At 46.8% G+C, this 13684-nt stretch overlaps 1 protein-coding gene across 2 annotated transcripts in view; it reads right to left on the reverse strand.

Moving 5' to 3' along the window:
* LCMT1 (leucine carboxyl methyltransferase 1) overlaps nt 1-10025 on the reverse strand; it is a 53446-nt gene extending 43421 nt beyond the window's left edge. Inside the window, exon 1 of one of the 2 annotated variants that reach the window (XM_067706338.1) lies at nt 9726-10025. In XM_067706338.1, coding sequence (XP_067562439.1) covers nt 9726-9832 — 107 coding nt within the window. In that variant the 5' untranslated portion in view covers nt 9833-10025. The remainder of the gene's footprint in view (nt 1-9725) is intronic. The other variant, XM_067706339.1, reaches the window with a different exon arrangement.
* Between the last annotated feature and the right edge of the window lie 3659 nt (nt 10026-13684).

Raw genomic sequence — 13684 nt, forward strand, 5'->3', positions numbered from 1 at the left:
CAAACAGACTAAAAAAGTTCTGATAACCCTGCTACAAACCTATCCTCACCCTGTGAAGCAAGCTGTGGGAGCTCTGAATCAATTCACCGCTGAGTAACTTTGTGAGTCGAAAACTTTCAGACATCAAAATGGAAAAAAAAAAAAGCGATTTCAACTAGAAGTCAAGAAATGACAACCAAGGACCTACTGTAAAGCACAGGGAACTATACTCGATGTTGTGTAATAACCTATAAGGAAAGAGACTCTGAAGAAGAATATAGATATATATATATACACACATATATATATGTATAACTGAATCACTGTGCTGTACACCTGAAACTAACACGATATTGTAAATCAACTATACTTCAATAAAAAAAAAGAATGACATATGCACTGCTGTGTTAAAGTATATATAAGGATTTAGTATACAAGTGACATTTCAAATCAATGGGGGAAATAAGACCATTCAATAGATGATGTAGGAACAAATGGCTAATAATTTGAGACAAAATTAAGTTAAAACTGCTACCTTATAATGTCCAAAATAATAAATATAGATGAATGATCTAAGCATAAAAGCCAAAACCATAGAAGTGCTAAAAGAAAATGTTATAAAGATTGAGAATGGCCTTTAAAAGCTTTACCCCAAAACCACAAGCCATAAAGTTAGATTGTCAGATTCTATACCCTAAAGCGTCACCGTTTCTGTATTATGAAATGTACAGTACAAGCTATACTGAAAGACGAGCAGCAGCTTGAGAGAAAATGCGGCAACGAATACCAAGGTAAAGGATTACTATTCCAGATACAAAAGGTTCTTACAAATCAATAATAAAAATACAAATAACCGAACAAGAAAAAGACAACCACCCAGTAGGACAGCAACGTGGGAGAGAGGATTCACACAGAAAATATCAATGAGTGTGTGAGCAGTCAAAAAATGCTCAGTCTCACTCGTGATTTTAGGAATACAAATTAAGAACAGGTGTTATCTTCCACCTGCCAGTTGGTGAACAATCTAAGAGACTGAGAATGTTCCATGATTAGCATCTCCGTTCACCATAGGTTAAGAATGGAAACGGATTATCACCTCCTTGGAAGACCATCTTGCAGAAGCTTCTCCCCTGAAATCTGTCTCACGGGAAAACTCAAACACGTGTGCAAAGATGCTCATCACAGCACGATTTTTTTTTTTTTTTTTTTTTTTTGCGGTACGCGGGCCTCTCACTGTTGTGGCCCCTCCCGCCGCGGAGCACAGGCTCCGGACGCGCAGGCTCAGCGGCCATGGCTCACGGGCCCAGCCGCTCCGGGGCATGTGGGATCTTCCCGGACCGGGGCACGAACCCGCGTCCCCGGCATCGGCAGGCGGACTCTCAACCACTGCGCCACCAGGAAAGCCCCCACAGCACGATTTTAAGAACAAAATCATAACCACCTAAATGCTGACCAAAAGAACAAATAAGGTACAACCGCACTGCAGAATACTGTGCAGCCAATAAAAAGAATGAGGCAGATCTGGGTAAAATTACATGTACAATATGTTCACAGTAGGCTCTTGAGTGGGGAAAAAGTACAGTTGACCCTTGAACAACGTGGAGGTTAGGGGTGCTGACCCCCATGCAGTAGAAAATCCAGGCAGCTTTACAGTTGGCCCTCTGTATCCTCGGTTCCGCATCTACAGATTTGACAACTTTGGATCGTGTAGAATGGTATTTAATGAAAAAACACTCTGCCTGCTTAAGTGGACCTGTGCAGTTCAAACCCATCTTGCTCAAGAGTCAACTGTACTCACCTTTCTCATTTAAAAAATTAAGCTTTTAAGAGAGGGAAAAAAAAAGATGTGATATTACTATTTGAGATCTAAGATCACTTACCTTTCGCAAATGTTTTCCAAAATCTAATGTTTTCCTTTTATTAAAAAAAAAAAATGGGGGCGATAAAACATCCCCAGTTTATTTGACCTTTCTGATGGCAAGGTTGGCAGCTAACGTATCCTCCACAGTATGTTCTAGTTCTAAAGTGACATGTCGTCTCTGGGAGTGGAAAGTACCTTGGCACCTTCCTTCAAAGTATTTCAGATCAAAATCTTAGCCCTGCTCTCTGGGGCATAGCTGTGAAGATGCAATCAGTGTGCTGGAGAGGCCAGGGCCCTCGGGAAAACGCTGGCTTTCCTGAGAGGTGATCCTGTGTCCTGCTTTCGTGACGGGGTAGCGGGGGACATCTGTCGATTCGGTTGAGAAATCAGATGAACTTCTATTATTTGCACAGTAGAATTTCAGCCTTACAGCCCCTGGTCTGGCTTCTAACACATACGGACCACTGAAAACCAGTTAAACAGAAAACCAGAATTTTTAAGACCTCATCAGGAAATATAATCTTGAGCATTTGCATTCGGGTCTAATCAATTTAGCCATCCGACAGATAATTATTGTGTGTCTACAATGCGAATGGCACTAAGGTAGACAGGTCCCTGCTTTGTGTTGTTTTCATTCTGGTCGAAGGGACAGACATTAAACAGCATGTCTGAACTACAACTGGGCTGATGACCACAAAGGAGACGCACGGAGTGTTACGAGAACACGGAACACAGGCTACGTCTTGTCTGCAGGAGCCAAAAAGGCCTCCTGGAAGGAGCCACACCTGAGATAAGCCAAAAATCTTGGCGTCATCTTTGACTCCTCACCGTACATCCAATCCGTCAGTACATTCTATCAGCTTGACCTTCAGTGTATCCAGAATCTAACGGATTCCCAGCACCTCCACCGCTACCATCCTGAGCCAAGCCCCCAGCATCTCTGACTTGGGGTATTCTGAGAGCACATCTCCCTGCCACCATGCTGCCCCCTACAGTCTGTTCTCACCAGAGACGCTGAAGGGATCCTGTTCAAACCCAAGTCACCTTTGTCTTCCAAGTCCCCCAGCGGCTCCCATCTCACTCAGAGTGAAAGCTGAGTCCTTAAAAGAGCTCGTCTCCCCCTCACTCAGCCGGCCTTGCAGCTCCTGGGACAGGCAGGGCCAGCTCCTGCCTCACAGGGCCTTTGTACTCTGCCTGGGACATTGCTTCCCCAGAAGTCCATCCTCAGGGCTCCCTCCCTCCCCAGCACTGACCTTCTCGATGGGGCCGTCCCTGGCCATCCCGGCTCACGTGGCCTTCCAACATTCCTACAGCATCGCCCACCATCTCACGTGCCAGATATGTTGCTCGTTTGCTTCCTGGCTGCTTCCTCCACTGGAATACATGCCCCATGACAGCTCCGTTTTTGTCTGTTTCATTCACTTCTGCATCCACACTAGAACAGGGTCTCCATAAACTGAGCAGGGTCTCAATAACGAATATCAAATGAAGGCATCAGTCTGAGGGATGACATGGAGCTGATCAGACAAGGAAGGGTGGGAGAAAGCATTTCGGGAGGGAATGGCCGGCTGAAAGGCCCCAGGAAAGACAGGAACAGGTCTCGCCCGAGGAACTGAGAGGACGGTGGCGAGAAGGAAAGAGCTGGGGGAAGCAAGATTGGAGGAGCCAGACGGAGCACGCAGGGCCGGGCGGACCATGTGAGAAACTTCGCTCTTTTTCTAACAGCAACAAGAAGCCATTAAACTAGGGAGTGACAAGGTCCCATGTGCCTTTTGCAAACCTCTGGCTTCAGTGTGAGAACTGGACTTGGGGACGTAAGCATGATTGGGGAGCTCAGTTGGCAGATGGGTGTCACGGCTCAGACCACGGATGACCTGAGCGTGGACTGAGACGGCAGCCGCAGAGGTGGAGGAAAGGAGGTAGATTCCAGAAACTTTTGCAGACACAATCTAAGGTCTCGGTGATTGATTCATAGATTCAAATTCATAGATGAATTTCACTTACAGGGGGTAAGTGAAAGGGCAGCTCCACGATGACTCCTACCTTTTTTACTCTAACTGAGGGGACAATGGCATCACCCACTGAGTTGCGAGGCTGGGGTGGCGTGGAGGAAAATTCGGGAAGGTGATCTTGAGTGCAGTTTTGGAAATAATGAATTTGAGATCATTCTGAGAAATCCAAATGGAGATTTCCAGCTGGCAAGGATCAGATCCAGGGTAGCGTGATCAGATCAGGAAAGGTGAGGCGTGTCGCTATTTATCTTGTGGCTGACGGAGAATCAAAAAGTTTCAAGTAGCAAAGTGACAGGATAAGATTTGTGATTCTGAAAAAATCACCCTGGCCACGGCATAAACACTTGGACAGGGGAGATGGCCAGACTAGAAGCAGGTAGAACAATAAGGACGTGTTGCAACAGATCAGGTGAGCGAGGGCTGTGGCCGTCGAGAAGGAAAAGGGAACAGACTTTCCCTTTGTCACCAGCCCATCTGCTGCACAGCTGCTGGGGATTTTTCTAAAACACAAACCCAGATCATGTCAGTTCCCCAACTTGAAAGCCCTTGGGACCTTCCCCATTCTGTTCTCTGACAACCTCTCCAGAATTCACTCTTGCTACCCAGCGCCCATCCAAGGTCAAGTTCCCCTAACACTTCCCCTAAGAGCTTTGATCTCTATGTTCTTTGGCTCCTGCTCTTTTCTTCTGCCTGGTAAACACCTATTCGCCTTTTTAAGACTCACCTCTCCTCCCCTGTGAAAATAAGAAAACCAGTGCTGACCGCTAGGAGTTGGCCTGGTACCACGAGCCAGGCTTCACTGCAGTTAGATGCTTGCCTGGTGCTCACAGAGGCCACGCTGTCCTTCTGTTGGACAGAAACAATCTCGCAGGACCAGCAGCACAAGGTCGCACTACAACAGCGACGAATTGAGACAAAACAGGACCCCTTCATAATTTTGTCTAACAGACAAAACCAAGGTAGGTCATCATGCCAGCCACAGGTCCCAAACACTCCTCTCTCCTGGCTGAGATGAGCAACTGTGGCTTCTTTACGAATCACAGAGTGACTCTAGAAAAGTCAGACACACCTCCTCCTAGAAAAGACTGAGCTACCCAATCACAAAATTGTCCCCGCCTCCTGTGAGCACCCAATCCCGGGCAAATCTCTGCTTCCTTGAACCCTCCCCCAAATTACCCAACTGAAGCCCAAATCCTGTAAGTTCTTTCTAACACCCCTTACGGATAGGCCCCAAAGCTCCCTTAACTTAAAAAGAGCCTCCTATTTTAACTCAGGGCTTTCATCCGCTTTCCCAAGATTAATAACTTTAAAGTTTCAAATTCATAGATGAAAAAGAAAACTTCCCACTGGCTGGAAAATAAGGCAATTCTAAAATAAAATGTCTGTCAACTTTTTTTTTTTTTTTTTTTTTTTTGCGGTACGCGGGCCTCTCACTGTTGTGGCCTCTCCCGTTGCGGAGCACAGGCTCCGGACGCGCAGGCTCAGCGGCCGTGGCTCACGGGCCCAGCCGCTCCGCGGCATGTGGGATCTTCCCGGACCGGGGCACGAACCCGTGTCCCCTGCATCAGCAGGCGGACCCTCAACCACTGCACCACCAGGGAAGCCCTCTATCAACTTTTTAATGTTTCATTTTTATTACGAATTTTACACTCAAAACACTGGAGAATAGGAAAGTGAGCTAGCCAGAGAATCACGCTGGAATGAGCTGGTCCTGTAAGGGCACAGGTGAGGCTGGCTGACACGAAATCCCAGCAGTACGAAGCCACCCTGCTGTGTGATTTCTACCACCAGTATTCCGGGCGAAAACGGAGAGTCTGGTTCAACCAGGGTCTGGGTTTACTAGGATTAAGGGCAAGGGAAATAAAGCCATTGCCAAGAGAACTACTGAAGGATTGGCTATGAACTCGAAGCTCAGTTAAGAGGTAGCAGCCTACATGGAAGTGTCTAAAGGCTGGAGAAAACCATGGAGGTCCTGAGGAGAAAGATGCTGAGGGCAGAGCAGAAACAACTGATCAAGCGTGCTGGAAAGAAGAGACTGGGGTTGAAGGGCGCTGCACTGTTCATCTGTGAGGTGGTGCATGCAGCACCGGGATGGAAATCCAGGGGATCGTGGCGGGAACGGTGACAGAGGTGGATGAGCAGAGGTAATCACTGCAGATGAGGTGTTCAAGAAAATAAGCGTTCCCGCGTGAACACTGGGTCCTCCACATGCACGCTAGGAAGTCAACTAGGATGATGGCAAGAACTGAGGCAGAGAGGAAGGCCTGTGGGCCAGATACCCAAGTCATCAATGAATTAGGTGAATAACCAGCAGAAGGTAAAAAAACAGTAACATGGAGGAGAGGATGCTGGGGACGTGGGTCTCAAAGAAATGGGGTGAGGGGACAAAGAGCAGTGAGGACACAAATTCTGATCCTCCTGATTCTAGGATATCCAGGGTGTGAGAAAACAGAGGCATGACTTGGCTTCAAGAAAAGGATATCCCCAGGGAAGGGCCGGCGTCAATACAAAGAGAGGGACGGAATGACTAAAGAGAGGCTAAGGAAATAGAGGTGGGGGATGATTATGGAGTGGTAATTTCAGAGGGCACAGTGGGGGCTGCAGGAGGGGTGCGATCAAGGGTAAAAATGAGTGGGGAACTGACTTAGGGGCACAGCATGATGGGGAAGATAAGGAGGACTGGGGAGTGGGGTGAGTTAGCCATCCTGGTAAGTGCACTATAGATAGCTGTTGAATCAAATGGGAGTTATTAGGCATAAACCTAATATATCCAATCAGAAGCGTTCTAACTGTTGGACTGTAGGAGTGACGGAGTCTGTGGTGATGACGATGATGATGATGATTTGGTGACAATGGGGCAGTGATGATGACAACAACTACCAATTGTGAACACCTACCGTGTGCCAAGCACTCTTGGAAGCACGCCACATTTAAGCCTCACAACAACCCTCTGAGACCGATAACAGCATTATTATCTGCAGAGGGGCTCTAAACCAAAAGGAGGGAGCAAATTAAAACAGAAATAACAGAATTGTAGGAGCCCCGGGGAGCTAATCGGCTTTTTGAACATTATTTTAGGGATCTTACAGCTGTAACTCATGGCAGCAGGAACCAGCATGACCCACAGCTATTTCAGTAACTTCAAACAAATAATATTCAGACTGGAGGAAAAATCAAAATAACAATAAGAATTTATTGAAGGGTTCACTTCGTGCCAGATCCTGTGCTAACCTTTGCATGGATTATCTCATTTAATCCTCATATCTAAAAGGCAAGTTACCATTATTATCCCCATTATAAAGATAAGAAAACTAAGGCAGAAAGAGAGTAACAGGCCCACAATTCACACAAAGAATTCCTATTTAATAAGATGACTTCTTGACAAGACTTAAGGGTTTCATATGTTACAGTGAAGGTGCAGGTCACAGTATCAACAGAACTTGAAAGTTATTAAATCCTGCAAAATATCTTAAAACATTAACTTATGGATTCTCACCATCTCTTTGCGTGTTTTTTCCAGATGAGAGAAAACCCAGTGCAAAAAAAGCTTTGATGAAGTGCATCCAGATGGCAAACATGTCTGGTTTTTACGGCCCGGGAACCTACCCCAGAAGATTCTGATTCAGTGGATCTAGAGTCGGCCCTGAGTATCTGCGTTTCTTTTAAAAGCTCCAAAGGCTCTGCTGGTGTGCAGTTTGGGCTGGGAACTACTGCCTTAGATTCTCTGCAGTTCCAAATCCAAACTTCCCCTATGACGTTGAGATGTCTGAAGACACCAAGGGCATTGGAAACTGAGGCAGAGAAGAGGTGAAATTATAAAAACCATCCAACAGAGAGCCAAGGAAAGGCATGCTCTGGTTATACTATTTCTCTGTACTTTTGTGTCTGAACTATTTCCTAGCTAATTTGCTTTATTTTCTTAAATTAATTTTTATTGTAGTTGATTTACAATGTTGTGTTAGTTTCTGCTGTACAGCAAAGTGAATCAGTTACACATATACATATATCTACTCTTTTTTAAGATTCTTTTCCCATACAGGTCATTACAAAGTATTGAGTAGAGTTCCCTGTGCTAGACAGTAGGTTCTTATTAGTTATCTATTTTATATATAGTACCTAATTTGCTTTATGTAGGCAAGTTGGCCAAAAATGTTACCAACAAATATTAAATGAGCCAAGTATTACCAATAAATATTAAGTAAACCTAGCCCTAACGTGCTACTGAAAAGTATTTTATTTCTCTCTGGTAATTCTGACGGCACTTCTGATTCTCTTAGCAAACAGCAGTCAAATATGAGAAAAATTGCTTCTAATTCAATAATGCTACGGATGTGGTCAACAGAGATCAAAAGCTGGAGAAAAAATACAGTTGGGTATAATTCATTTAAGCTCACAAATTTCACCAGGGACTGCCTTCAAGCCTTTAATACTTATGAATGTATTTATCTATTTATTTAATCAACCACCACTAACACGTACTACACGCCAGACACTACACTAAGTGCTTTACTAATATTTAATATCATTTCATCTTTACAAGCACCTATGAAGTGGGTATTATTTTCATCCCCACTTTACAGATCAAGAGACTGAGACACAGAGTGATTTAGTAACCTGCCCAAGTTCACGCAGCTAGTGAATGGCCCATCTTGACAGTCTGGCTCCAGAGTCCATGCTCTGAATCACTATGCTTAGTCTCCAAGACCTACAAAAAGTTCAAACCTTAACCCAAAACTTGTTTTCCCCACCAGGTCCCTACAAGGCCGCAGCTTCCAAGGCATTCATTCAGTTCCTCAAACAGTCCATACTCCTTCCTTGACCTGCCTGAACACCCTCCTATATCCCTATTTTCTTTCTTTTTTAAAGTCATCTGTTCTCAGCTCAAACATTATCAACTAAATTTCAAACTCTAATGGCGCACTGTATTTCTCAGCATTAAACACAAAATTGTAATTATATTACTTCCTGGGTAATTATTTGCTTCCTGTCTTTTCCAACTAGGGGGTGAGTTCAGACACCATGTCAACCTTCTTCATGGGTTCTCAATCACTGAATACCCACCAACCAGACAAAAGGAAATAAGCTCTCCATAATTTGGGTTTTCTTTTTTTGTTTTTGGCCACGCTGCCAGGCTTGTGGGATCTCAGTTCCCTGACCAGGGACTGAATCCGCGCCCTTGGCAGTGAAAGTGCAGAGTCCTAACCACTGGACCGCCACGTAACCCCCTCAATAATTTTTGTTGAATGAATGAATGAGTGGCATACACTCAAGTCTCATGCTTTCTTTTTCATGCTTTCTGGTACGTGACACATACCTGTGCTCGCAACGGCCCCCCACATAGCCCCCACTACACCCGCAAAAGTGCAGACTCCAATAGCACACAGGAAAGCTCTCTGGAAAATACTGGCTCTGCACACAAATATTATGTGACCCTGGACAGGTCATTTCCCCCCTTAACTGACCTGAGTTTCAGGTGCACAATGGGGATCACGCCAAGTCCCAATGGAATGTAACCTACAAAAGAGGGAGAACCTGCACTTCTCCCCATAACCTATCAAAACTGTAGTTATTACTCGCTTCAAGTGTGTTTCCAGCAAGACCCTGGCTCCGAGAAGGCCAAGTCCGCGTCTGCCTGGTTCAGCGCCGTATCCCAGGCACGGTACCCGCGGGCTTGTACCGTGCCTGGCCCACAGCAAAAATTAGATAATTATGAGTTAAGTAGATGAATGCCTGCTCTGAGCATTTCACAGATGTCGCACGAGTTGACGGGTGACTTCTGGCGTAAAAGCGTATTCCTTAGACACAGGCCCGCCTCCCACCTAGGCCCCAGCCCCCCGGAGATGCCAGCCCCTAACCCCACGCCAGGCAGTCACCTCTTGCATATAGAAGCATCTTCGCAAGTGCCGCGCACGCCCTCGTCGTCCGTGTCGGTAGGGGAAGAACAGGTGGTGAACGAGGGCCTCCTCAGGCTAGTGGCCATGGGCGTGAAGGTGTCGGGGTGCTGCGTCCACCGGTGACATGGAAGCGGGGTCGACGGACGCCGGGAAAATGAGCGAGCCCCGGACAAGGTAGTAGAGACGGACTGGGTTCTACAAGGCTCACCTGGCGCGGCTCAGTGACGCCGCCCATGGCGGCTGCCCCAGCAACCTGCCCGCTGATTAGATCCTTTGCGAAGACGCTCATTGGACAATTTCCCCGCCCCATCAGCCCACGGAGGTGCCCATTGGACAACTCCCTTGGCCCCGCCCACATAACCCGGAAGTATCCGGAGGGAGAAAGTAAACTGAAATTGACGTAAGAGGGCACCGCAATGCTCTCCGGGAATTGTAGTCTTAGGGGCTTTGAGAGGCCCCTGCGTTTCTTTTCTTTTTTTTTTTTTTTTCGCGGTACGCGGGCCTCTCACTGTTGCGTCCTCTCCCGCTGCGGAGCACAGGCTCCGGACGCGCAGGCTCAGCGGCCATGGCTCACGGCCCCAGCCGCTTCGCGGCATGTGGGATCTTCCCGGACCGGGGCACGAACCCGTGTTCCTTGCATCGGCAGGCGGACTCCCAACCACTGTGCCACCAGGGAAGCCCCGCCACAGGGTTTCTTATTGCTAGTCACGAAATTTTATAACTGTAGTTAACTCAGAGCGGAAGAGCTGGAAGGATTCTCAGCACTGGGGCAAAGGGCAGAGAATCCAGACGGAAAAACAAGTGTCAGTGTTACAGTCAGTTGGTGCTCAGTCTCATTCAGAAATTGAACAAGTATTTACTGAGTGCCGACTCTACCCCAGGAACTGGGCGAAGAGCTTTGCACACATAATCGCCTTTGAAATGTTGTGAGGGAAGGAATATGTGGAAAACGAATACAATGGAAAACTATGTAGCAGTGAAAATGAACGAACTAGAGTTACCAGTTACAAGCATCAGTGTCTGAATTTCAAAAACATGATATTCGGTGAAAGAAGAAATAGATAACATTTTTGTAAAGTTCAATCCAAGCAAAACTAATGTTATTTAGAAAAACAACATATATGGTAATAATATACAGAAAAGTAAAGGAATGAGTGGAGAAAAACAGAAGTTAGGCTCCTTGTGACCTTTAGGGAGGAGGGTAGGACACTCCTCCAGGGAAACGAAATGGGGAAGGGGTATATAGACACTTCAATAATTTCTTTTTTTTTTTAATTTTTATTTATTAATTTATTTATCTATGGCGGTGTTGGGTCTTCGTTTCTGTGCGAGGGCTTTCTCTAGTTGCGGCGAGCGGGGGCCACTCTTCATCGCGGTGCGCGGGCCTCTCACTATCGTGGCCTCTCCCGTTGCGGAGCACAGGCTCCAGACGCGCAGGCTCAGTAACTGTGGCTCACGGGGCCAGCTGCTCTGCGGCATGTGGGATCTTCCCAGACCAGGGCTCGAACCCGTGGCTCCTACATTGGCAGGCGGATTCTCAACCACTGCGCCACCAGGGAAGCCCCAACTTCAATAATTTCTAAAGCTGAGGTAGGTTCACGTGTGTTTGTTTCACTATGATACATATTCAAGATATTCATATATTGTGTACTAGACTTATTATAAAACATTTTCTTTTCTTTTAACTTTTTTTTAATTTTTGGCTGCGTTTAGTCTTTGTTGTTGCACGCGGGCTCTCTCCAGCTGCAGCGAGCAGGGACTACTCTTCGTTGCAGCGCACAGGGTGCGTGGGCTTCTCACTGCGGTGGCCTATCCTGCTGCAGAGCACGGGCTCTAGGCACGCAGGCTTCAGTAGTTGTGGCACACGGGCTTAGTTGCTCCGCGGCATGTGGGATCTTCCTGGACCAGGGCTCGAACCCGTGTCCCCCGCATTGGCAGGTGGATGCCCAACCACTGCGCCACCAATAAAACATTTTCTAACTAAAATTTTTAAAGTGTGTTTGCATGTTCCATTTCATTATCTGTCAGGAGCAGAGCATGGATATACTCAAACTTGAAGAACCTTGAGTCTTACACACGCACACACAGACACACATACACACACACACAAGCAAAGTAAACAAAGGACAACAAAAACCCAGTACACATATCTCGGGGCAAGATCAGTTATCAAATCCTTGCTTAGTATTCAGTGGAGGAACAAGAGCCCATTGATAACCAAAGTAGAAATGACAGTGGGGAAGGCTGAGGTTAGGGAGTTTTGCCAGGGGGAGTGGTGATGAGATGAAATACACCACTTTCTCTGAGTGATCCTTTGGCAAGAGGGTAATGCAAACCAGTGAACACGCATAGTCTCCCAACTTGGCAGTGTACACAGTCCATGGGTGTCAGTGGGCAAGAACAGTGGGTCCACAGCAAGCAGTAGTATAAGACATCAATTCCATAGGTCTGGATGGTGAGGCTGAGGGACTAGAAGAAGGTGGAGCCTTCTTCCTCTCTTGTTTGATGAGCAAAGAACATCTCTGATCTCTGCTGAGAGTTTGATTCAGAAAAACTGGTGCTTCAGAGGACTTTGGTCAGTTTTTCACTGAGGGGTCACCCCAGAGGCTTCCTGCAGGCAGGGGTAGCTCATTCCATTTGAGCTCCTGGTCAAGGCGCTGGAACTTTATGATACAGGAGTGGAATCTGGAAATGGCAAAGCTTAGCCATCTGAAGCTGCATAATACCTCCAAATATGAAACTACGCTGGGGTGGCCATGAACAACGTCCCAGCGAAAGTTCACTGACAATTAATCTGCATCCCCTGATAAAGTCAAGAAAAGAGAAACTAGAGTTTAAAAGTCCTGTTGAACATTAGTTAATATTGGGAGCAAATAGCTGGGCTCTAACCATGAAACTTCTCCCTGAGAGGCTAGAGTGGACGTTTGCCACTTTGGCTATTCAGTATTCTTTCTTCAATAACAACAACCAGAGTTTATTATGGAGAACCACATTCTCCTTTTAGTCCACATGGATCAGGTAAGGCTCTGTGCCTGACACTGGGGGTGGAACCTTACCAAGGCCTGGCCAATCATACACAAAATCACCCTAGCTACACTTCAAGAGTGTGTGTGTGATGTGGTGGTGGTGACCAGGTTGGTCCAATCAGAATGAATCCCAGGAGTTGAATGGAAGTTGTTAAGTCTATAAGAGCTCTCTTTTCTGGCAGACTTGAACCCAGGAGGCTGTACCTTTGAAGCTACTGAGGGCCATCTTGCTACCTTGTATAGCCTGAGAATTTTGCTATTGGGAAGGCTAATGTTGTCTGGAACACTATATGCTCAGTTAGGGGTGACCTGACTTTGCAGTGTGGGGCTGATGGGAAAATCAGCAGAGCCTGTGATGGATCAATCAGAAGAGGCTGAATTCAGAAAGATGAAATAAACACCTGCAGCTTTCATCCTGATCTGCGTGCACACTATCCCTCCCCGCCCATCACTACCTGGTAGAACCTCAATCAAATCATTGTCTTCCTTCTTGGCTGGTCCAGTTTTCTAAGTTTTTGGCCTGTGATTTCTTCACAAGCTTTCCATAGACAGCTATGGCCTGTTAAAAAGGCTATCTTTCCTGCTTTGAACTGCTTTTGCACGATTGTCAGAAATCAGTTGAGCAGGCTTCCCTAGTGGCACAGTGGTTAAGAATCTGCCTGCCGATGCAGAGGACATGGGTTTGAGCCCTGGTCCGGGAGGATCCTACATGCTGCAGAGCAACTGGGCCCGTGCGCCACAACTACTGAGCCTGCACTCTGGAGCCTGCGCGCCACAACTACTGAAGCCTGCGCACGACGACTATAGAGGCCCGCATGCCTGGAGCCCGTGCTCCGCAACGGGAGAGGCCACCACAGTGGGAGGCCCGCACACTGCAGCGGAGAGTAGCCCCTGCTCGCCGCAACTGGAGAA

The sequence above is a fragment of the Pseudorca crassidens genome, chromosome 15 (genome assembly GCF_039906515.1).
Source record: "Pseudorca crassidens isolate mPseCra1 chromosome 15, mPseCra1.hap1, whole genome shotgun sequence".
Taxonomy (NCBI): Eukaryota; Metazoa; Chordata; class Mammalia; order Artiodactyla; family Delphinidae; genus Pseudorca; species Pseudorca crassidens.